Below are 21,285 nucleotides of genomic sequence, written 5' to 3'. Positions count from 1 at the left end.
TTTTCCCCCTTTTTTTTCCCCTTTTTCCCCCTTTTTCCCTTATTTTTTCACCGCGCCTGAGCTTGCAGGGACCAGAGCGGGGGCCTCACCTCTTTTTTTGAGGACAAATCTCTTTTTTTGGCCTTTTTTTGAGGACAACGGCGGGTGCGAGCCGCTGAGCACCCATGGGTGGCCGTGGTGGGGGTGATGATGATGATGATGATGGCCACGGGGGTGATGATGATGAAGGTCACGGTGGCCATGGTAGGGGTGGTGATGATGATGATGATGATGGTGGTGAAGGTGATGAAGGTCACGGTGGCCATGGTGGGGGTGGTGATGATGATGATGATGATTGATGATGATGATGGTCATGGGGGTGACGATGATGAAGGTCACGGTAGCCATGGTGGGGGTGATGATGATGATGATGGTCACGGGGGTGATGATGATGATGGTTGTGGTGGTGATGAAGGTCGTGGTGGCCATGGTAGGGGGGGTGATGATGATGATGATGATGGTGGTGGTGGCCATGGGGTGATGATGATGGCCATGGTGATGAAGGCCATGGCGATGATGGCCATGCTGGTGCTGGTGATGATGGTGGCCATGGTGGCGATGATGATGATGGTGCTGAGTGGTGCTGGTGATGATGGTGACGGTGACATCGCTGATACTGGTGATACTGGTGCTGATGGTACCGATGTGATAACGATGGTGATGATGATGATGATGGCACTGATGACGTCAGTGACGGGGATACTGGTGATACTGGTGTTAATGGTGCCGATGGGATGTTGATAACGATGATGATGGTGATGATGATGATATTATTGATAGCGATGATGGTGATACCGGTGATACTGGTGATACTGGTGCGATGGTGATGTTGATAAGGATGGTGATGATGATATTAATGGTATCGATGATGGTGATACTGGTGATACTGGTGCTGATGGTGATTTTGATAACGATGATGTTGATGACGATGATATTAATGATATTGATAATGGTGATACTGGTGATACCGGTGCTGATGGTGATGTTGATAAGGATGGTGCTGATAACGATGATATTAATGATATTGATAACGGCCATATTGGTGATACCGGTGCCGACAGCGATGTTGATAACGATGGTGCCGATAACGATGATATTAATGGTATTGATAACGGTGATACTGGTCATACTGGTGCTGATGGTGATGTTGATAAGGATGGTGCTGATGATGATATTAATGATATCGATGACGGTGATATTGGTGATACCGGTGCCAATGGCGATGTTGATAAGGATGGTGCTGATAACGATGATATTAATGATATTGATAACGGCCATATTGGTGATACCGGTGCCGATGGCCATGCTGATAAGGATGGTGCTGATAACGATGACGCTGATGGCATTGCTAACGCTGGCCTTGCTGCCGATGCCGATGATGCCGGTGCTGACAGCAGCGCCTCGTTGACAGTGAGGGCCCTTCCATTGGCCCAACCCATGGTGCCCCCACCCGTTCCTGTGCCGCCATCCCCCAAATTCCCCAAACCCCCCCAAATCCCCCCAAAACCCCCCAAATCCCCCCCAAAACCGCTGTCCGGGTGCCGGGGGGGTGACGGGCCCTCTCCTCTTGCTCCACCAGGGACACGAAGGGACCCGAAGGCCGCCGAGAGGCCCGCGAGCGAAGGGTTGAGGGATCCGGCCAGGAGCGGCATCCCGACGAGGTGAGCGGGATGCGGGGGGGGTGCTTCAGCTCTTCATCCTCTCCTCCTCCTCCTCCTCCTCATCCTCCTCCTCCTCATCCTCGCCCTCGCTCCCACCCCGCAGATGGAGATGGAGGAGGAGACCCGGGAGATCCTCCTGCCCAACTGGCAGGGCAGCGGCTCCCACGGCATCACCATCGACCAGACGGACGACGGCGTCTTCGTCAAGCAAGTGCAGCAGAACTCCCCCGCCGCCAAGATGGGCGTCGTGAAGGAAGGTGCCGTGCCGGGAAAAGCTCTTTTTTCTGTTTTTTTGGGGGAAAAAAAATACATTTTTTTGGGCGGGGCCCTTCGCAAGGTAGGGGTTGAAGGCGAAGGGGACGTTTTGGGGGGGGTCTCAGCCCTGTCCGAGTGCTCAGCAAGCACTCCCTTCGCAAGGTGGGGATGGAAGGGGGCGTTTTTTGGGGGGAGGATGAGGGGGGTCTCGCCCCTTCCAACCCTCTCTCGGCCCTTGCAGGGGACCAGATCGTGAGCGCCACGGTCTACTTCGACAACCTGCAGTCGGGCGAGGTGGCGCAGCTCCTCAACAGCATGGGGCACCACACGGTGGGGCTGCGCCTGCAACGCAAGGGGGACCGCTCGCCGCTGCCGGGGCAGTCCTGGGCGCACGAGGCCTTCGGGGCCGGAGGGGCGGAGGTGGTCTTGGTGAGTGCCATGGCACGGGGCGAGGCCGGGAGGATGTGGCGGTGGTGGCGGTGGTGGCATTGGTGGCGGTGGTGGTGGTGTTGGTGGTGGTGGTTGTGATGGTGGTGGTGATGGTGGTGGTGGTGGTGATGGTGGCGTTGGTGGTGGTGTTGGTGGCGGTGGTGTTGTTGGCGGTGGTGGTGGTGATGGTGGCGTTGGTGGTGGCGGTGGTGGTGGTGGTGATGGTGGTGTTGTTGGCGTTGTTGATGTTGATGGTGGCAGTGTTGGTGGCATTGGTGGTGGCACTGGTGGTGGTGGTGGCGTTGGCGTTGACGGGGGTCTCTCGGTTGGCAGAGCGGGGACGACGAGGAGTACAGGCGGATTTACACGACGAAGATCAAGCCCCGGTTGAGGTCGGAGGAGACGGTGGAGACGGAGTGCGGCGGGACGCAGAGCAGAACCATCACGGTCACCAGGAAGGTCACGGCCTACACCGTGGACGTCGGCGGGCGCGACGGGGCCGGAGACGTCAACGTGGTGGGCCCGGACTTCAAGGTCCGCATCCCGGGCCAGGCTCCGTCCCCCACCGTGGACTGGAGCACGGGGCTCAAAGGGGCATCTCCGGGGGCTTCCTGCCTCTCCGGGGGTCCCCCCGGCCCCCACCAGCTGGACGTCCACCTCGGCGAGGTCGGGAAGCACCCAAGGACTCAGATGGACTTGAAGCTGCCGGAGAGCCGCCTTCCTGGTGGAGAAACTGGAAAAGCTGTTACGGTGGAGCTGCCGGGGCCTAGGGTTGATGCGAACGGACAGATGGGAGGCCCGGAGGCAGGTTTTCACCTCAAAGGCCCTGGGATGGAGGGGAAAACGCACGTTTCTGGCATGGATGGCCAATTCCACGGAGGCATCAAAGCGCCCAGCCTGGACGTCTCCTTGCCCGCCACGGAAGGTCCAGCGGGCGACGCCGGAACGGTGGGAAAAGTCAAGATTCCCGTGTTGAAAATGCCCAAATTTGGGTTCGCTGCTGCAGGGCCCGGCCTCGAGGCCAACGTAGACGTCGGCGCGCCCTCGGCCAACGTAGACGTCGGAGGCGGCCACGTCAAAATGCCGCACGTGGCCCTCCCGAAATTCACCGCGGAAGGGTCCGCCGTGGAGGTGGGGAAGGTGGGGCCCTGCCAGGTAGACGTCGGCGCTCCTGGGGTGGCTGTCAAAGGAGAGTGGACAGGCCCGATGTTCAAAAAGTCCGAAACGCCCCAAATTTCTCTGTCGGATGTGAACCTGAACCTGAAAGGCCCCCACGTGAAGGGAGATCTGGGTGTGGCGGTAGAAGGGGACGCCAAAGGACTTGGCTCTGTCACGAAAGGGCTCAAGGTGGACGTGAAGGGTCCTGGTGCTGAATTTGGAAGCCCAGAAGGTTACTTGAAAGGGCCCGGCATATCGGCGCCTTCCAAGGTGTCGATGCCCGATGTGGACGTTAACGTGAAGGGACCCAAACTCAAAGGAGAAATGGACGTTTCTGTCCCCAAAATAGGTGGCCACTTGAAAGGGCCTCAGTTTGGTGTTGAAGGCCCCAAGTTGGGAATGGACGTGCCCGACATCGATGTCAAAGGCCCCAAAGTGAAGATGCCGGAGGTGCACGTCAAGGCCCCCCAGGTCTCCATGCCCGATGTTGACTTGAACCTGAAAGGCCCCAAAGTGAAAGGGGACCTGGATGTTTCCGTCCCAAAACTGGAAGGAGAGCTCAAAGCCCCCGGACTTGACATCAAAGCTCCTGGAGTTGACATCAAAGCTCCTGGAGTTGATATCAAAGCCCCTGGACTTGACATCAAAGGCCCTGGTCTTGACGTCAAAGCCCCTGGACTTGACATCAAAGCCCCCAAAGTTGACATTGAAGCACCAGACGTGGACATTCATGGCCCAGAAGGTAAACTGAAGATGCCCAAACTGAAAATGCCCAAATTTGGGGTGCCCGGCCTGAAGGGAGAGGTCCCAGACGTCGACGTGTCGCTTCCAAAGGGCGAGGTGGACATTTCTGCTCCCAAAGTTGATATTGATGTGCCATGCGTGGACATCAAAGGCCCAGAAGGAAAAGTGAAGGGCCCCAAGGTGAAGATGCCCGAAATGCACTTCAAGACCCCCCAGATCTCCATGCCTGACATCGACTTGAACCTGAAAGGCCCCAAAGTGAAGGGAGATGTGGATGTTTCCGTCCCAAAACTGGAAGGAGAGGTCAAAGACCCTGGACTTGACGTCAAAGCCCCTGGACTTGATGTCAAAGCCCCCGGACTTGACATCAAAGGCCCCAAAGTTGACATTGAAGCACCAGACGTGGACATTCACGGCCCAGAAGGTAAACTGAAAATGCCCAAACTGAAAATGCCCAAGTTTGGGGTGCCCGGCCTGAAGGGAGAGGTCCCAGACGTTGACGTGTCGCTTCCAAAGGGCGAGGTGGACATTTCTGCTCCCAAGGTAGATATCAACATGCCAAGCGTAGAAATTGAGGGGCCAGAAGGAAAAGTGAAGGGCCCCAAGGTGAAGATGCCCGAGATGCACATCACAGCACCCAAGGTCTCCCTGCCAGATGTGGATCTGAACCTCAAAGGCCCCAAAGTGAAGGGTGACGTGGATGTTTCCATCCCCACGATGGGTGCTGATTTGAAGGGTCCCAAATTACACCTCAAAGGCCCCAAGGTCGACATTGAAGCACCAGACGTGGACATTCACGGCCCAGAAGGTAAACTGAAGATGCCCAAACTGAAAATGCCGAAGTTTGGGGTGCCCGGCCTGAAGGGAGAGGTCCCAGATGTCGACGTGTCGCTTCCAAAGGGTGAGGTGGACATTTCTGCTCCCAAGGTAGATATTGACGTGCCAAGCGTGGACATCAAAGGTCCAGAAGGAAAAGTGAAGGGCCCCAAGGTGAAGATGCCCGAAATGCACTTCAAGACCCCCCAGATCTCCATGCCTGACATCGACTTGAACCTGAAAGGCCCCAAAGTGAAAGGAGATGTGGATGTTTCCGTCCCAAAACTGGAAGGAGAGCTCAAAGCCCCTGGACTTGACATCAAAGGCCCTGGTCTTGACGTCAAAGCCCCTGGACTTGACATCAAAGCCCCTGGACTTGACATCAAAGGCCCTGGTCTTGACGTCAAAGCCCCTGGACTTGACATCAAAGGCCCCAAAGTTGACATTGAAGCACCAGACGTGGACATTCATGGCCCAGAAGGTAAACTGAAGATGCCCAAACTGAAAATGCCCAAGTTTGGGGTGCCCGGCCTGAAGGGAGAGGTCCCAGACGTCGACGTGTCGCTTCCAAAGGGCGACGTGGACATTTCTGCTCCCAAAGTTGATATTTCTGGTCCCAAGGTAGATATCAACATGCCAAGCGTGGACATTGAGGGGCCAGAAGGAAAAGGGAAAGGTCTCAAATTTAAGATGCCGGAACTAAATGTTCAGACACCAAAACTCTCCATGCCAGATGTAGATCTCAGCTTGAAGGGCCCCAAACTGAAAGGAGATGTGGATATTTCTGGTCCGAAGGTCTCTGGAGACCTCAGGGGACCCAAAATAGATGTGGAAGGGCCCAAAGTGGATGTTGATATGCCGGAGGTAGAGTTGGAATGTCCGGAAGGGAAAATTAAAGGCCCCAAATTTAAGATGCCGAAGCTGAATATCAAGGGACCGAAAATATCCAAGCCAGACGTAGATCTGAACGTAAAGGGACCTAAAATAAAGGGAGAGGTGGATGTTTCTGCTCCAAAGATAGAGGGTGACTTGAAAGAGCCTGGCATTAATATTAAGGGTCCGAGCGTAAATGTCGAGGTCCCAGATGTCAACCTGGAGTGTCCAGAAGCCAAACTAAAAACGCCCAAGATGAAATTGCCTCATTTTAACGTGTCCGGCCCGAAATTTGAGGGCGCCGACATCGATGTAAACTTGCCAAAAGGAGACATAGATATTTCAGGGCCAGAGGCAGATATCGAAGTGCCAGATGTGGAGGTTGGGGGGCCGGAAGGAAAATGGAAGGGGCCCAAATTCAGGATGCCAAAGCTGAACATCAAAACACCTAAAATATCCATGCCTGATGTAGATCTGAACCTGAAGGGACCCAAAGTGAAAGGAGAAATGGATATTGCAGCTCCGAAGATAGAAGGAGATCTGAAAGGGCCAGAAATAGACATTAAAGGACCAAAAGTAGATGTTGAGGTCCCCACTGTTGATGTGGAGGGCCCCGAAGGGAAGCTGAAAGGTCCCAAATTCAAGATGCCGGACATGCACATCAAGACACAAAAAATCTCCATGCCTGACGTGGACATTAACCTGAAAGGCCCCAAAATGAAAGGTGACATTGACGTCTCAGCTCCGAAGCTGGAAGGGGAGCTGAAGGGCCCAGATGTGGATATTAAAGGCCCCAAAGTGGACATTGACAAACCAGATGTGGAAATTCATGGTCCTGAGGGAAAATTCAAGATGCCCAAGTTCAAAATGCCCAAGTTCGGCATGCCGGGCTTCAAAACAGAAGGCCCCGAGGTGGACGTGAACCTGCCCAAAGGAGAATTTGATGTTTCTGGCCCAAAGGTGGACATAGAAGGTCCGGAGGTGGACATAGGGGTGCCAGAAGGGAAGGTGAAGGGCCACAAGTTCAAGATGCCTGAAATGCACATCAAGACAACCAAGATCTCCATGCCTGATGTTGACTTGAACCTGAAGGGCCCCAAAGTGAAAGGAGATGTGGATGTGTCCATGCCTAAGCTGGAGGGTGAGCTGAAAGGCCCCGATGTGGACATCAAGGGCCCCAAGGTGGACATTCAGGCTCCTGATGTGGACGTTCATGGTCCTGAAGGAAAATTCAAGATGCCCAAGTTCAAAATGCCCAAGTTCGGCATGCCAGGACTGAAAGCAGAAGGCCCTGAGGTGGACGTGAACCTGCCTAAAGGAGAATTTGATGTTTCTGGCCCAAAGGTGGACATAGAAGGTCCGGAGGTGGACATTGAAGGTCCCGAGGGAAAGCTGAAGGGCCCCAAGTTCAAGATGCCTGAAATGCACATCAAGACGCCCAAAATCTCCATGCCCGACATTGATCTGAACCTGAAGGGCCCCAAAGTGAAGGGAGATGTGGATGTGTCTCTTCCCAAGGTGGAAGGAGAGCTGAAGTGCCCAGACGTTGACATTAAAGGCCCGAAACTGGATGTGGACCTTCCTGACGTTGAGCTGGAAGGGCCTGAAGGGAAGTTGAAGGGTCCCAAATTCAAGATGCCTGAAATGCACATCAAGGCACCCAAGTTCTCCATGCCTGACGTTGACTTCCATCTGAAAGGCCCCAAAGTAAAGGGAGATGTGGATGTGTCTCTCCCTAAAGTTGAAGGTGAGCTGAAAGGCCCTGAGGTGGATATTAAGGGCCCCAAGGTGGACATTGACGTCCCAGATGTGGACGTTCATGGTCCTGAGGGAAAATTCAAGATGCCCAAGTTCAAAATGCCCAAGTTCGGCATGCCGGGCTTCAAAGCAGAAGGCCCCGAGGTGGACGTGAACCTGCCCAAAGGAGAATTTGATGTTTCTGGCCCAAAGGTGGACATAGAAGGTCCAGAGGTGGACATTGAAGGTCCCGAGGGGAAGGTGAAAGGCCCCAAGTTCAAGATGCCCGAAATGCACATCAAGACGCCCAAAATCTCCATGCCCGACATTGATCTGAACTTGAAAGGCCCCAAAGTGAAGGGAGATGTGGATGTGTCTCTTCCCAAGGTGGAAGGGGACCTGAAGGGCCCTGAAATCGATATCAAAGGTCCCAAGGTCGATGTGGACCTTCCTGACGTTGAGCTGGAAGGGCCTGAAGGGAAGCTGAAGGGTTCCAAATTCAAGATGCCTGAAATGCACATCAAGGCTCCCAAGTTCTCCATGCCTGACGTTGATTTCAATCTGAAGGGCCCCAAAGTGAAGGGAGATGTGGATGTGTCTCTCCCCAAGGTGGAAGGTGAGCTGAAAGGCCCCGAAGTGGATATTAAAGGCCCCAAGGTGGATGTTGACGTACCAGATGTGGACGTTCATGGTCCTGAAGGAAAATTCAAGATGCCCAAGTTCAAAATGCCCAAATTTGGCATGCCAGGCTTCAAAGCAGAAGGCCCCGAGGTGGACGTGAACCTGCCCAAAGGAGATATTGATGTTTCCGTCCCGAAGATGGATATTGAGGCACCGAGTGTAGACATTGAAGGTCCTGAAGGGAAAATTAAAGGTCCTAAATTTAAGATGCCTGAGATGCATTTCAACGTTCCTAAGATCTCCATGCCCGACATCGATTTGAACCTGAAAGGTCCAAAAGTGAAGGGGGGTGTTGATGTTTCTGCCCCGAAATTGGAGGGAGACTTGAAAGGTCCCGACTTGAATATTAAAGGCCCGAAGTTGGATGTTGATGTTCCTGACGTTGACATTGAAGGTCCTGAGGGCAAATGGAAAGGACCCAAGATGAAAATGCCCGATATGCATATTAAGGCACCGAAATTTTCTATGCCTGATGTGGACCTCAACTTGAAAGGACCCAAAATGAAAGGAGAAATGGATGTTTCTGTACCGAAAATAGAAGGTGAATTGAAGGGGGCCGATCTGGAACTTAAAGGGCCCAAAGTGGACATAGAGGCCCCAGATATTGAACTCGAATGTCCAGAAGGAAAGCTGAAGGGTCCCAAATTTAAGATGCCCGACATGCATTTCAAAGCCCCCAAGATCTCCATGCCAGACTTTGATTTGAACCTGAAAGGCCCCAAAGTGAAGGGGGATGTGGATGTGTCTCTTCCCAAGGTAGAGGGAGACCTGAAAGGCCCAGAAGTTGACATCAAAGGCCCTAAACTTGATGTAGACCTCCCTGATGTTGACCTAGAGTGTCCAGAAGCAAAGGTGAAGGGCCCCAAGTTCAAGATGCCCGAAATGCACTTCAAGACGCCCAAAATCTCCATGCCTGACATCGATTTGAACCTGAAAGGCCCCAAAGTGAAGGGAGATGTCGATGTTTCTGCTCCCAAGATTGAAGGTGACCTGAAAGGCCCCGAGATAGATATCAAAGGTCCTAAACTGGACATTGAAGCTCCTGATGTGGATATCGAAGTCCCAGAGGGGAAGCTGAAAGGCCCCAAATTTAAGATGCCCGACATGCATTTTAAGGCTCCCAAGATCTCCATGCCGGACTTTGATTTGAACCTGAAGGGCCCCAAAGTGAAGGGAGACGTTGATGTGTCTCTCCCCAAGGTGGAGGGTGACCTGAAAGGCCCAGAAGTTGACATCAAAGGTCCCAAGGTCAATGTGGACCTTCCTGACGTTGACCTAGAGTGTCCAGAAGCAAAGGTGAAGGGTCCCAAGTTCAAGATGCCAGAAATGCACTTCAAGACGCCCAAAATCTCCATGCCTGACATCGATCTGAACCTGAAAGGCCCCAAAGTGAAGGGAGATGTCGATGTTTCTGCTCCCAAGATTGAAGGTGACCTGAAAGGCCCCGAGATAGATATCAAAGGTCCTAAACTGGACATTGAAGCTCCTGATGTGGATATTGAGGTCCCAGAGGGGAAGCTGAAAGGCCCCAAATTTAAGATGCCCGACATGCATTTTAAGGCTCCCAAGATCTCCATGCCAGACTTTGATCTGAACCTGAAAGGCCCGAAAGTGAAGGGAGATGTGGATGTTTCTGTTCCCAAGTTAGAAGGTGACCTGAAAGGACCAGAAGTTAATGTAAAAGGTCCCAAAGTGGACATAGAGGCCCCAGATATTGAACTAGAATGTCCAGAAGGAAAGCTGAAGGGTCCCAAATTTAAGATGCCCGACATGCATTTTAAGGCTCCCAAGATCTCCATGCCAGACTTTGATTTGAACCTGAAAGGCCCCAAAGTGAAGGGGGATGTGGATGTGTCTCTTCCCGAGGTGGAAGGAGAGCTGAAAGGCCCAGAAGTTGACATTAAAGGCCCTAAAGTGGACGTGGACCTCCCTGATGTTGACCTAGAGTGTCCAGAAGCAAAGGTGAAGGGCCCCAAGTTCAAGATGCCCGAAATGCACTTCAAGACGCCCAAAATCTCCATGCCCGACATCGATTTGAACCTGAAAGGCCCCAAAGTGAAGGGAGATGTCGATGTTTCTGCTCCCAAGATTGAAGGTGACCTGAAAGGCCCCGAGATAGATATCAAAGGTCCTAAACTGGACATTGAAGCTCCTGACGTAGATATTGAAGTCCCAGAGGGGAAATTGAAGGGCCCCAAGTTCAAGATGCCTGACATGCATTTCAAAGCCCCCAAGATCTCCATGCCAGACTTTGATCTGAACCTGAAAGGCCCCAAAGTGAAGGGAGATGTGGATGTGTCTCTCCCCAAGGTGGAGGGAGACCTGAAAGGCCCAGAAGTTGACATTAAAGGCCCGAAACTGGACGTGGACCTCCCTGACGTTGAACTGGAAGGCCCTGAAGGGAAGTTGAAAGGCCCCAAGTTCAAGATGCCTGAAATGCACATCAAGGCGCCCAAGTTCTCCATGCCTGACGTTGACTTCAATCTGAAGGGCCCCAAAGTGAAGGGAGATGTGGACGTATCGCTTCCCAAGGTGGAAGGTGAGCTGAAAGGGCCAGAAGTTGACATCAAGGGCCCCAAGGTGGACATTGACGTCCCAGATGTGGACGTTCATGGTTCTGAGGGAAAATTCAAGATGCCCAAGTTCAAAATGCCCAAGTTCGGCATGCCGGGCTTCAAAGCAGAAGGCCCCGAGGTGGACGTGAACCTGCCCAAAGGAGAATTTGATGTTTCTGGCCCAAAGGTGGACATTGAAGGTCCAGAGGTGGACATTGAAGGTCCCGAGGGGAAGCTGAAGGGCCCCAAGTTCAAGATGCCTGAAATGCACATCAAGGCACCCAAAATCTCCATGCCTGACATTGATCTGAACCTGAAGGGCCCCAAAGTGAAGGGAGATGTGGATGTGTCTCTTCCCAAGGTGGAGGGTGACCTGAAGGGCCCTGAAATCGATATCAAAGGCCCCAAGGTCGATGTGGACCTTCCTGATGTTGAGCTGGAAGGCCCCGAAGGGAAGTTGAAGGGTCCCAAATTCAAGATGCCCGAAATGCACATCAAGGCTCCCAAGTTCTCCATGCCTGACGTTGACTTCAATCTGAAGGGCCCCAAAGTGAAGGGAGATGTGGATGTGTCTCTCCCCAAGGTGGAAGGGGACCTGAAGGGCCCTGAGATCGATATCAAAGGTCCCAAGGTCGATGTGGACCTTCCTGATGTTGAGCTGGAAGGCCCCGAGGGGAAACTGAAGGGCCCCAAGTTCAAGATGCCCGAAATGCACATCAAGGCACCCAAAATCTCCATGCCTGATGTTGACTTCCATCTGAAAGGCCCCAAAGTGAAGGGAGACGTTGATGTGTCTCTCCCCAAGGTGGAAGGTGAGCTGAAAGGCCCGGAGGTGGACATCAAGGGCCCCAAGGTGGACGTTGACATGCCAGATGTGGACGTTCATGGTCCTGAAGGAAAATTCAAGATGCCCAAGTTCAAAATGCCCAAATTTGGCATGCCGGGCTTCAAAGCAGAAGGCCCTGAGGTGGATGTGAACCTGCCCAAAGGAGAATTTGATGTTTCTGGCCCAAAGGTGGACATTGAAGGTCCGGAGGTGGACATTGAAGGTCCCGAGGGGAAGGTGAAGGGCCCCAAGTTCAAGATGCCCGAAATGCACATCAAGGCACCCAAAATCTCCATGCCTGACATCGATCTGAACTTGAAAGGCCCCAAAGTGAAGGGAGATGTGGATGTGTCTCTTCCCAAGGTGGAAGGAGAGCTGAAGTGCCCAGATGTTGACATCAAAGGCCCTAAACTGGACGTGGACCTTCCTGACGTTGAGCTGGAAGGCCCCGAGGGGAAGCTGAAGGGCCCCAAGTTCAAGATGCCCGAAATGCACATCAAGGCTCCCAAGTTCTCCATGCCTGACGTTGACTTCAATCTGAAAGGCCCCAAAGTGAAGGGAGATATGGACGTGTCTCTCCCCAAGGTGGAAGGCGACCTGAAGGGCCCTGAAATCGATATCAAAGGTCCCAAGGTCGATGTGGACCTTCCTGATGTTGAGCTGGAAGGGCCTGAAGGGAAGTTGAAGGGCCCCAAGTTCAAGATGCCCGAAATGCACATCAAGGCGCCCAAGTTCTCCATGCCTGACGTTGATTTCAATCTGAAGGGCCCCAAAGTGAAGGGAGACGTTGATGTGTCTCTCCCCAAGGTGGAAGGCGAGCTGAAAGGCCCCGAGGTGGACATCAAGGGCCCCAAGGTGGACATTGACGTACCAGATGTGGACCTTCATGGGCCAGAAGGTAAAATAAAAATGCCCAAGTTCAAAATGCCCAAGTTTGGGGTGCCCGGCCTCAAAGCAGAAGGCCCAGAGGTCGATGTGAACCTCCCAGAAGCTGATGTCTCCATTTCTGGTCCAAAGGTTGACATTAGTGTTCCTGATGTGGACATAGAAGGTCCAGAAGGAAAAATAAAGGGCCCTAAATTTAAGAAACCTGACATGCAATTCAATGTTCCTAAAATCTCCATGCCAGACATTGACCTTAATTTGAAAGGCCCTAAAGTGAAGGCTGATGTTGACCCTTCTCTTCCCAAAATTGAGGCTGAGCTGAAAGGTCCTAAGCTGGACATCAAAGGGCCAGAATTTGAGGCTGAGGCACCAAAGCTTGATATAGAAGGAAAGGCCAAAAAATCCAGGTTTAAGCTGCCTAAATTCGGCTTTTCTGGGCCTAAAGTGCAAGGCCCTGAGGTGGATGTAAAGCTGAAAAAGCCAGACGTTGAAATATCGGGTCCTAAAGTTGACGTTCAAGCTCCCGATGTTGATGTGCAGGCAAAATCGAAAGGCTCAAAGTTTAAAATGCCTTTCCTGAGTATTTCCTCACCTAAAGTTTCGATGCCAGACGTGGAGCTAAATCTGAAAGGGCACAAACTGAAAGGAGAGCTAGATCTCAGCAGCCCCAAGTTGGAAGGGGACCTGAAAGGCCCCGAGGTGGACATCAAGGGCCCCAAAGTCAACATCGAGGCGCCCGATGTGGACATTCACAGTCCTGAAGGAAAACTCAAAATGCCCAAATTCAAAATGCCCAAATTTGGAGTGTCTGGGGTTAAGGCTGAGGGGCCAGAAGTGGATGTTAGCATTCCCAAGGGAGACCTGGATGTTTCGGGTCCCAAGGTGGACATTGAAGGTCCAGAGCTGGACATTGAAGGGCCGGAGGGGAAGCTGAAGGGCCCCCATTTCAAGATGCCTGAAATGCACATCAAGACCCCAAAAATCTCCATGCCCGACATCGATCTGAACCTGAAGGGCCCCAAAGTGAAGGGAGATGTGGACGTGTCCCTTCCCCAGGGAGATCTGAAGGGACCCGAGTTGCATTTGAAAGGTCCGAAAGTGGACGTGGAGGTTCCAGACGTTGACATTGAAGGTCCCAAAGGAAAGGTGAAAGGCCCCAAATTTAAAATGCCAGAAATGAACATCAAGGCTCCCAATATTTCCATGCCGGACTTTGATTTGAATTTGAAAGGTCCCAAGGCGAAGGGAGGCGTGGATGTCGATCTTTCCGTGCCAAAACTGGAAGGGGACTTGAGCGGGCCAGAAATTGATATCAAAGGGCCAAAGGTTGACATCAGCGCACCTGAGCTGGAGGTGGAAGGGCCAGATGGAAAATGGAAAGGCCCCAAGTTTAAAATGCCAGAAATGCACATAAAGGCTCCCAAAATTTCCATGCCTGACACAAGCCTGAACCTCAAAGGTCCCAAGCTGAAAGGAGACATAGATGTCTCTGCTCCAAAGCTAGAAGGAGATTTTAAGGCTCCCGATATCAATGTTGAAGGTCCCAAAGTGGACATTGACATGCCAGACGTGGACATTCATGGCCCGGAGGGTAAACTCAAGATGCCCAAGTTCAAAATGCCCAAATTTGGCATGCCGGGCTTCAAAGCAGAAGGCCCCGAGGTGGACGTGAACCTGCCCAAAGGAGAATTTGATGTTTCTGGCCCAAAGGTGGACATAGAAGGTCCTGAGATGGACATTGAAGGTCCTGAGGGGAAGGTGAAGGGCCCCAAGTTCAAGATGCCCGAAATGCACATCAAGGCACCCAAAATCTCCATGCCCGACATCGATCTGAACCTGAAAGGCCCCAAAGTGAAGGGAGATGTGGATGTGTCCCTTCCCAAGGTGGAAGGCGATTTGAAAGGAGTTGAGCTGGAAATGAAAGGACCCAAAATAGACGTAGATGTTCCTGATGTGGATATTGAAGGACCAGAAGGCAAGTGGAAAGGCCCCAAACTGAAGATGCCAGAGATGCACTTTAAGGCACCCAAAATTTCCATGCCAGACTTTGATCTGAACCTGAAAGGCCCAAAAGTGAAGGGGGATGTGGACGTGTCTGTGCCGTCTGTGGAAGGTGACTTGAAAGGGCCGAAAGTTGATATTAAAGGTCCTGAGCTGGATGTTGACGCCCCAGATATCCATCTTGAGGGTCCGGAAGGGAAGTTGAAGGGTCCCAAATTTAAGATGCCCGACATGCATTTCAAAGCCCCCAAGATCTCCATGCCGGACTTTGATCTGAACCTGAAGGGCCCCAAAGTGAAGGGAGACGTTGACGTGTCCCTTCCCAAGGTGGAAGGTGACCTGAAGGGCCCTGAAATCGACATCAAAGGTCCCAAGGTCGATGTGGATCTTCCTGATGTAGAGCTGGAAGGCCCCGAAGGGAAGCTGAAGGGCCCCAAGTTCAAGATGCCCGAAATGCACATCAAGGCACCTAAAATTTCCATGCCTGACATCGATCTGAACCTAAAAGGCCCAAAAGTGAAGGGAGACGTTGACGTGTCTCTTCCCAAGGTGGAAGGCGACCTGAAGGGCCCAGACGTTGACATTAAAGGCCCTAAACTGGATGTGGACCTTCCTGACGTTGAACTGGAAGGCCCTGAAGGGAAGTTGAAGGGTCCCAAGTTCAAGATGCCCGAAATGCACATCAAGGCACCCAAGTTCTCCATGCCTGACGTTGACTTCCATCTGAAAGGCCCCAAAGTGAAGGGAGATGTGGACGTGTCTCTCCCCAAGGTGGAAGGTGAGCTGAAAGGGCCCGATGTGGACATCAAGGGCCCCAAGGTGGACATTCAGGCTCCTGATGTGGACGTTCATGGTCCTGAGGGAAAATTCAAGATGCCCAAGTTCAAAATGCCCAAGTTCGGCATGCCGGGCTTCAAAGCAGAAGGCCCTGAAGTGGATGTGAACCTGCCTAAAGGAGAATTTGATGTTTCTGGCCCGAAGGTGGACATTGAAGGTCCGGAGGTGGACATTGAAGGTCCCGAGGGGAAGGTGAAGGGCCCCAAGTTCAAGATGCCTGAAATGCACATCAAGACGCCCAAAATCTCCATGCCCGACATTGATCTGAACCTGAAGGGCCCCAAAGTGAAGGGAGATGTGGATGTGTCTCTCCCCAAGGTGGAAGGAGAGCTGAAGTGCCCAGACGTTGACATCAAAGGCCCTAAACTGGACGTGGACCTTCCTGATGTTGAGCTGGAAGGCCCCGAAGGGAAGTTGAAAGGCCCCAAATTCAAGATGCCCGAAATGCACATCAAGGCTCCCAAGTTCTCCATGCCTGACGTTGACTTCAATCTGAAGGGCCCCAAAGTGAAGGGAGATGTGGATGTGTCTCTCCCCAAGGTGGAAGGCGAGCTGAAAGGCCCCGAGGTGGACATCAAGGGCCCCAAGGTGGACGTTGACATGCCAGATGTGGACGTTCATGGTCCTGAGGGAAAATTCAAGATGCCCAAGTTCAAAATGCCCAAGTTCGGCATGCCGGGCTTCAAAGCAGAAGGCCCCGAGGTGGATGTGAACCTGCCCAAAGGAGAATTTGATGTTTCTGGCCCAAAGGTGGACATAGAAGGTCCGGAGGTGGACATTGAAGGTCCTGAGGGGAAGCTGAAGGGCCCCAAGTTCAAGATGCCCGAAATGCACATCAAGGCACCCAAAATCTCCATGCCTGACGTAGACTTCAATCTGAAGGGCCCGAAGCTGAAGGGAGACGTGGAGGTTTCCGCACCTGATCTGGAAGGTCCCAAAGTTGAGATCGAGGCCCCTGACATCGACATCAAAGGCCCTGAGGGGAAGCTGAAGGGCCCCAAGTTCAAGATGCCAGAGATGCACATCAAGGCTCCTAAAATCTCCGCCCCAGACTTCGATCTGAACCTGAAAGGCCCCAAAGTCAAAGGTGACTTGGACGTGTCGGCGCCAGGAGTGGAATGTGAGCTGAAAGGTCCCGAGGTCAGTGTGGGCGCTCCAAAATTGGACATTGGGGCCCCCGATGTTGACATTGAGAGCCCGGAGGGTAAATTCAAGCTGCCCAAGTTCAAAATGCCGAAATTTTCCATGCCTGGCTTTAAAGGGGAGGGGGTGGATGTGGACGTGAACCTCCCGAAGGGAGATGTGGACATTTCGGGCCCCAGCCTAGAGGTGGAGGGTCCTGATCTCAGTGTGGATGGGAAGCTCAAAGGTCCCAAATTTGCGATGCCCGAAATGCATATTAAGGCTCCTAAGGTCTCCCTGCCCGATGTAGACTTAAACCTCAAGGGGCCTCAGCTGAAAGGGGACGTAGATATTTCTGGCCCCAAGCTTGAAGGTGATTTGAAACCCCCCCAGATTGATGTGAAAGCCCCCAAAATAGAGCTCGATGCTCCCAGTGTGTCCATTGAAGGTCCGGAAGGGAAACTCAAAGGCCCGAAATTCAAGATGCCCGAAATGCACATCAAGGCGCCCAAGTTCTCCATGCCCGACGTTGACTTCAATCTGAAGGGCCCCAAAGCGAAGGGAGATGTGGACGTGTCTCTCCCCAAGGTGGAAGGGGACCTGCAGTGCCCGGACATTGACATCAAAGGCCCCAAATTGGACATCCAGGCACCCGACGTGAACATCGAAGGGCCAGACGGAAAAGTGAAAGGGCCCAAGATGAAGATGCCAGAAATGCACATCAAGACACCCCAGATCTCCATGCCGGAAATAGACCTGAACCTAAAGGGGCTGAAGCTGAAGGGCGATGCTGACATCCAGGGCCCGAAGCTGGAGGGAGGTTTGAAGGGTCCTGAGGTTGACATCAAGGGCCCCAAAGTCGATATCGAGTGCCCAGATGTTGACATTGAAGGTCCGGAGGGAAAACTGAAGATGCCTAAGATGAAGCTGCCCAAATTCGGCCTCAAAGGGGAAGGTCCTGACGTGGACGTGAACCTGCCCAAGGCAGAAGTTGACCTTTCGGGCCCCAAGGTAGACATCAGCGTCCCGGATGTGAGTATCGAAGGTCCGGAAGGAAAACTGAAAGGTCCTAAAGTGAAGATGCCAGAAATGCACATGAACATGCCTAAAATCTCCATGCCCGAGATCGATTTGAATTTGAAAGGCCACAAAACCAAGGGAGGCTTCGACCTTTCGGCCCCGAAGATAGAAGGCAACCTGAAGGGTCCCGACGTTGACATCAAAGGGCCCGAATTGGGGATCAAAAGCCCTGACGTCGATGTTGAGGGTCCCGACCTGAACATCGAAGGTCCGGAGGCCAATGTCAAACTTCACAAGTTTAAGAAGCCAAAGTTTGGGTTTGGGATGAAGAGCCCCAAGGCAGACGTCAAGGTCCCGGGGGCCGAGGTGGATTTCCCGGAGGCTGAGCTGAACGTGGAGTCGCCCGACATCAGCATCTCTGGAAAGGGCAAGAAGAGCAAGTTCAAGATGCCCAAACTTCACATGAGTGGCCCCAAAGTCAAAGGCAAGAAAGGCGGCTTTGAGGTGAACGCGCCCGGTGGAGAGCTGGACGCGAGCTTGAAGTCTCCAGACCTGGACGTGAGCGTGGCTGGCCCCGACGTGACGATAAAAGGGGACGCTGCGGTGAAGTCCCCCAAAGGGAAGAAGCCGATGTTTGGGAAGATCTCCTTCCCAGACGTTGAGTTTGATCTGAAATCGCACCGGTTCAGAGGGGACGCTTCCATTACGGTCCCAGAAGTCGAAGGGAAACTCAAAGCGCCAGAGCTGGAGGTCAAAGGCCCGGGTCTCAACGTGGATGTGGAGGCTCCCGACGTGAACCTGAAGACACCAAAATTCAAACTTCCTGGCGGGGACTTGAAAATGGAAGGAGACCTGAAGGGCGCCAGCGTGGATGTTGCCGTTCCCTCCGTCTCGGTGCCAGACCTCGACCTCAACGTGAAAGGACCAAAAGGCAAAGTGGAAGTCGGCGTCCCCACGGTGGAACTGGGAGGTCCCGAGGGAAAGCTGAAGATGGGGAAAATGGGGCTCGGCGTGGACGTCCCCGATGCCAGCTTGGGTGTCTCGGCCGGAGGCGTGGGAGGAAGCGTGAGCCTCCCGGGTGTTGATGCCAAGCTGAAAGGCCCTCACATCTCCGGACCCGATTTTGATGGAAACCTGAAAGGACCAAAAATTAAGGGCGATCTGGGTGTCGAAGGGCCGAACGTCAGCCTGGGCGCACCGGACGTCAGCGTTGGAGGCTTTGGAGGAAAACTGAAGATGCCCAAACTCAAATCCTCGGCCTTGGAGGGCCCGGACTTGGGTGTGAAGGGAGGCATCGAATGCTCCGTCCCGCAGCTGGAGGCAGATGTGAAAGCCCCGGGTGCAAATCTCCACCTTGGCGCCCCCGACATCGGCATCAAAGGACCCTCGGTGGACGTTTCGGCCCCGGATCTCAACGTGAACCTGAAGGGAGGCCTCGACGTTAAGTCCCCCATCGCCTCGGTGGAGGCGGCAGAGGTTGGCTTTGAAGACCTGAGCGGCACCATCAAGCTCCCGTCCCTCAAACTCCCCCAGTTTGGTATTTCTGGCCCTGGAATCAATGGGGCAGATGCGGGCGTCAGCATCGAAGGCCCGCAGGTCCGAGGAGGGCTGAAGGGCTCGGGGGCCGGGATGGAAGGAGCGGAGCTGGAATTGAAAGGGCCTCAACTTCAGCTGCAATCCCCCGGCGTTTCCTCGCCCGACGTCGACCTGAAGCTGAAAGGACCAAACATCAAGGAGCCCGGCGCCGGCCTCCACCTCGAGGGGCCGTCCTTGGACGTGTCTGCGCCCAAATTTAACATCAAGGGGCCGAAAATCAAAGGTGGCGCCGCTGTTGCCGGAGAGGCCAGCGTGGCTGGCGGCGGTGGTCTCCACCTCGCCGGCCCCAAGGTCACGGTCGGCGTCCCGCAGGGTAGCGTGGAGGGCAGCCTGGGGAAAGTGTCCTTCCCCAAGCTGCGCATGCCCAAATTCGTCTTTTCTGAGCCCGAAGTGAAGGGCAGGGAGGTGGGGGTGGACGTGGAGTTCCCCGGGGCCGACGTCAGCCTCCAGGAGCCCGAAGCGGAGGACGGCAAGGCGAAGAAGTCCAAGATCAAGATGCCCAAGTTCAACTTCTCCAAGGCCAAGGGGAAGAGCGCTGGGTCCCCGGAGCTGCCGGCCCACGGGGTAGACCTGAAGGCCTCCAAGGCCAGCTTGGGCTCGGTGGAGGGGGAGTTGGACGAGGGGACGACGGCCAAGGGCAAATTCTCCCTCTTCAAGAGCCGCAAGGCACGCCACCGCTCCTCGTCCTTCAGCGACGACCGCTCGGCCCACTCGAGCCCCACGGGGACCCTGGAGATGGAAGGGGCCGCCAAAACCAAAGCCCCCAAGATGAAATTCGGGACGTTCGGCGGCATGGGCTCCAAGACGAAAGGCTCCTACGAGGTGACGGGGAGCGACGAAGAGGCCGCCAAGCCTTCGCGCCTCTCCTCCTCCTCCAGCACCGACAGCACCACCAAGATCGGGGTCCGCATGCCCTCGGTGGAGCTGACGGTGGCCAAGAGGAAGGAGTAGCGGGGTTGTACATAGGCGCCCATGTACATACGTCGCCCGCCCGGGGCTGTACATAGGTTTTATAGCTTAACGACGCCTCCCACAGCAATTAAGGCCGGGCGGTGGACGGAGGCCGCCCGGCGCCGCGCGCGCTTCGCCCTTCACTATTTGATATTTCGAGCTATTTTGATAAAAAAAAAAAAAAAGCCAAAATACCTATTTCCCTCCCAAGGTTTTTTGCTCATTCTCTTCAGTGTTTTGGTTCATGGAAACGTGTTTATTTTTTTATTTTATTTTATTTTTTTTTTCTGGCGGGGAGTTGGTTTTTTTTTTTTTTAGTTTTGTTTTCCGCTTCTTTTCGGGCTCGTCAGCGGGGGAGGAAGGGAAAAAAAATAAAAAAACATAAAAAAAAACAACGACGAGGCGATGGAAAAAAAAAAAAAAAGGAAAATAATCCCGTGGTTGGGTTGCGCAAAAGGGCGCCGGCATCGGGTAACAGGGGCTGGCCACAGGGAAATGCCTCACGCGGCGGCCTCCGGGGGCGAATTTTTGTGTCAAATCCCAATTTCTGTTATTTTTTTTTTTTATTATTTTTTTTTTCTGTGGAATTCCTGGTTTTCGACAAGCGGAGGTTGGAGTTACAAAAGGGGGGGGGGGAGGGAAAGCAAAGGATTTAAAAAAGAATAATATAAAAAAAAAAAAGGATAAAAAAGCAAAAAGTTGCAAAAAGTTTTTTAAAAAATATATATAAAAATAAAAACAACGCCCTTTCAGCACTTTATTGGGAAATTAACGGAGAATGTAAAATGCAAATAAAAAGTTTATTAACCGTGGCCTCGGCGCTTCTGTTCACCCTTGGGTGGGGGGGTTGAGGGGGAAAGCCGCCAGCCTGGCTCGGGACAGCGACAAAACCCCAACCCAGAGGGTGCCGGCTTTAAGTGACGAACGCAGGAGCCCCAAAATCCCCAGAAATTGAAGAAAAATAGTCCTTTCCCCCCCCCCCTTCCTGAATTGGTTCCTTCCGCCCGCTCCCCCCCCCCCCCCCCCCCCTCGGTCTGGGAATGGTTTCGCCCCTCCCCCTCGTTTCCCGCCCAACCGCCGCCATGTTGGGAGCGGCCGC

The 21,285-nt window shown here is 53.4% G+C and overlaps 1 protein-coding gene across 3 annotated transcripts; it reads left to right on the top strand.

Moving 5' to 3' along the window:
* The first annotated feature begins 1,620 nt into the window (after positions 1 to 1,620).
* AHNAK (AHNAK nucleoprotein) lies at positions 1,621 to 20,378 on the top strand. Of its 3 annotated transcripts, none has more exons than XM_084307177.1 (5): positions 1,621 to 1,700; positions 1,804 to 1,957; positions 2,197 to 2,384; positions 2,718 to 4,424; positions 4,809 to 20,378. In XM_084307177.1, the coding sequence occupies exons 2-5, from the start codon at positions 1,804 to 1,806 to the stop codon at positions 20,184 to 20,186; spliced, it is 17,427 nt and encodes a 5,808-aa protein (XP_084163303.1). In that variant the 5' UTR covers positions 1,621 to 1,700; the 3' UTR covers positions 20,187 to 20,378. The 3 variants fall into 3 exon arrangements, with proteins under 3 accessions (XP_084163303.1, XP_084163302.1, XP_084163301.1); XM_084307176.1 differs by having other exon boundaries at positions 2,718 to 4,829; positions 5,193 to 20,378; XM_084307175.1 differs by having other exon boundaries at positions 2,718 to 20,378.
* Positions 20,379 to 21,285: the final 907 nt, after the last annotated feature.

This window comes from Netta rufina (genome assembly GCF_964035555.1).
Source record: "Netta rufina genome assembly, contig: SCAFFOLD_167, whole genome shotgun sequence".
In the NCBI taxonomy this organism is placed as follows: Eukaryota; Metazoa; Chordata; class Aves; order Anseriformes; family Anatidae; genus Netta; species Netta rufina.
This window is presented reverse-complemented; position numbering and strand designations above follow the sequence as displayed.

Excerpts from the sequence above, each read along its gene's own strand:
- AHNAK (XM_084307175.1), top strand. The coding sequence starts at position 1,804 with ATGGAGATGGAGGAGGAGACCCGGGAGATCCTCCTGCCCAACTGGCAG. Across the intron at positions 1,958-2,196 it reads GATGGGCGTCGTGAAGGAAG|GGGACCAGATCGTGAGCGCC; the intron begins GTGCCGTGCCGG and ends CGGCCCTTGCAG. Across the intron at positions 2,385-2,717 it reads GAGGGGCGGAGGTGGTCTTG|AGCGGGGACGACGAGGAGTA; the intron begins GTGAGTGCCATG and ends CTCGGTTGGCAG.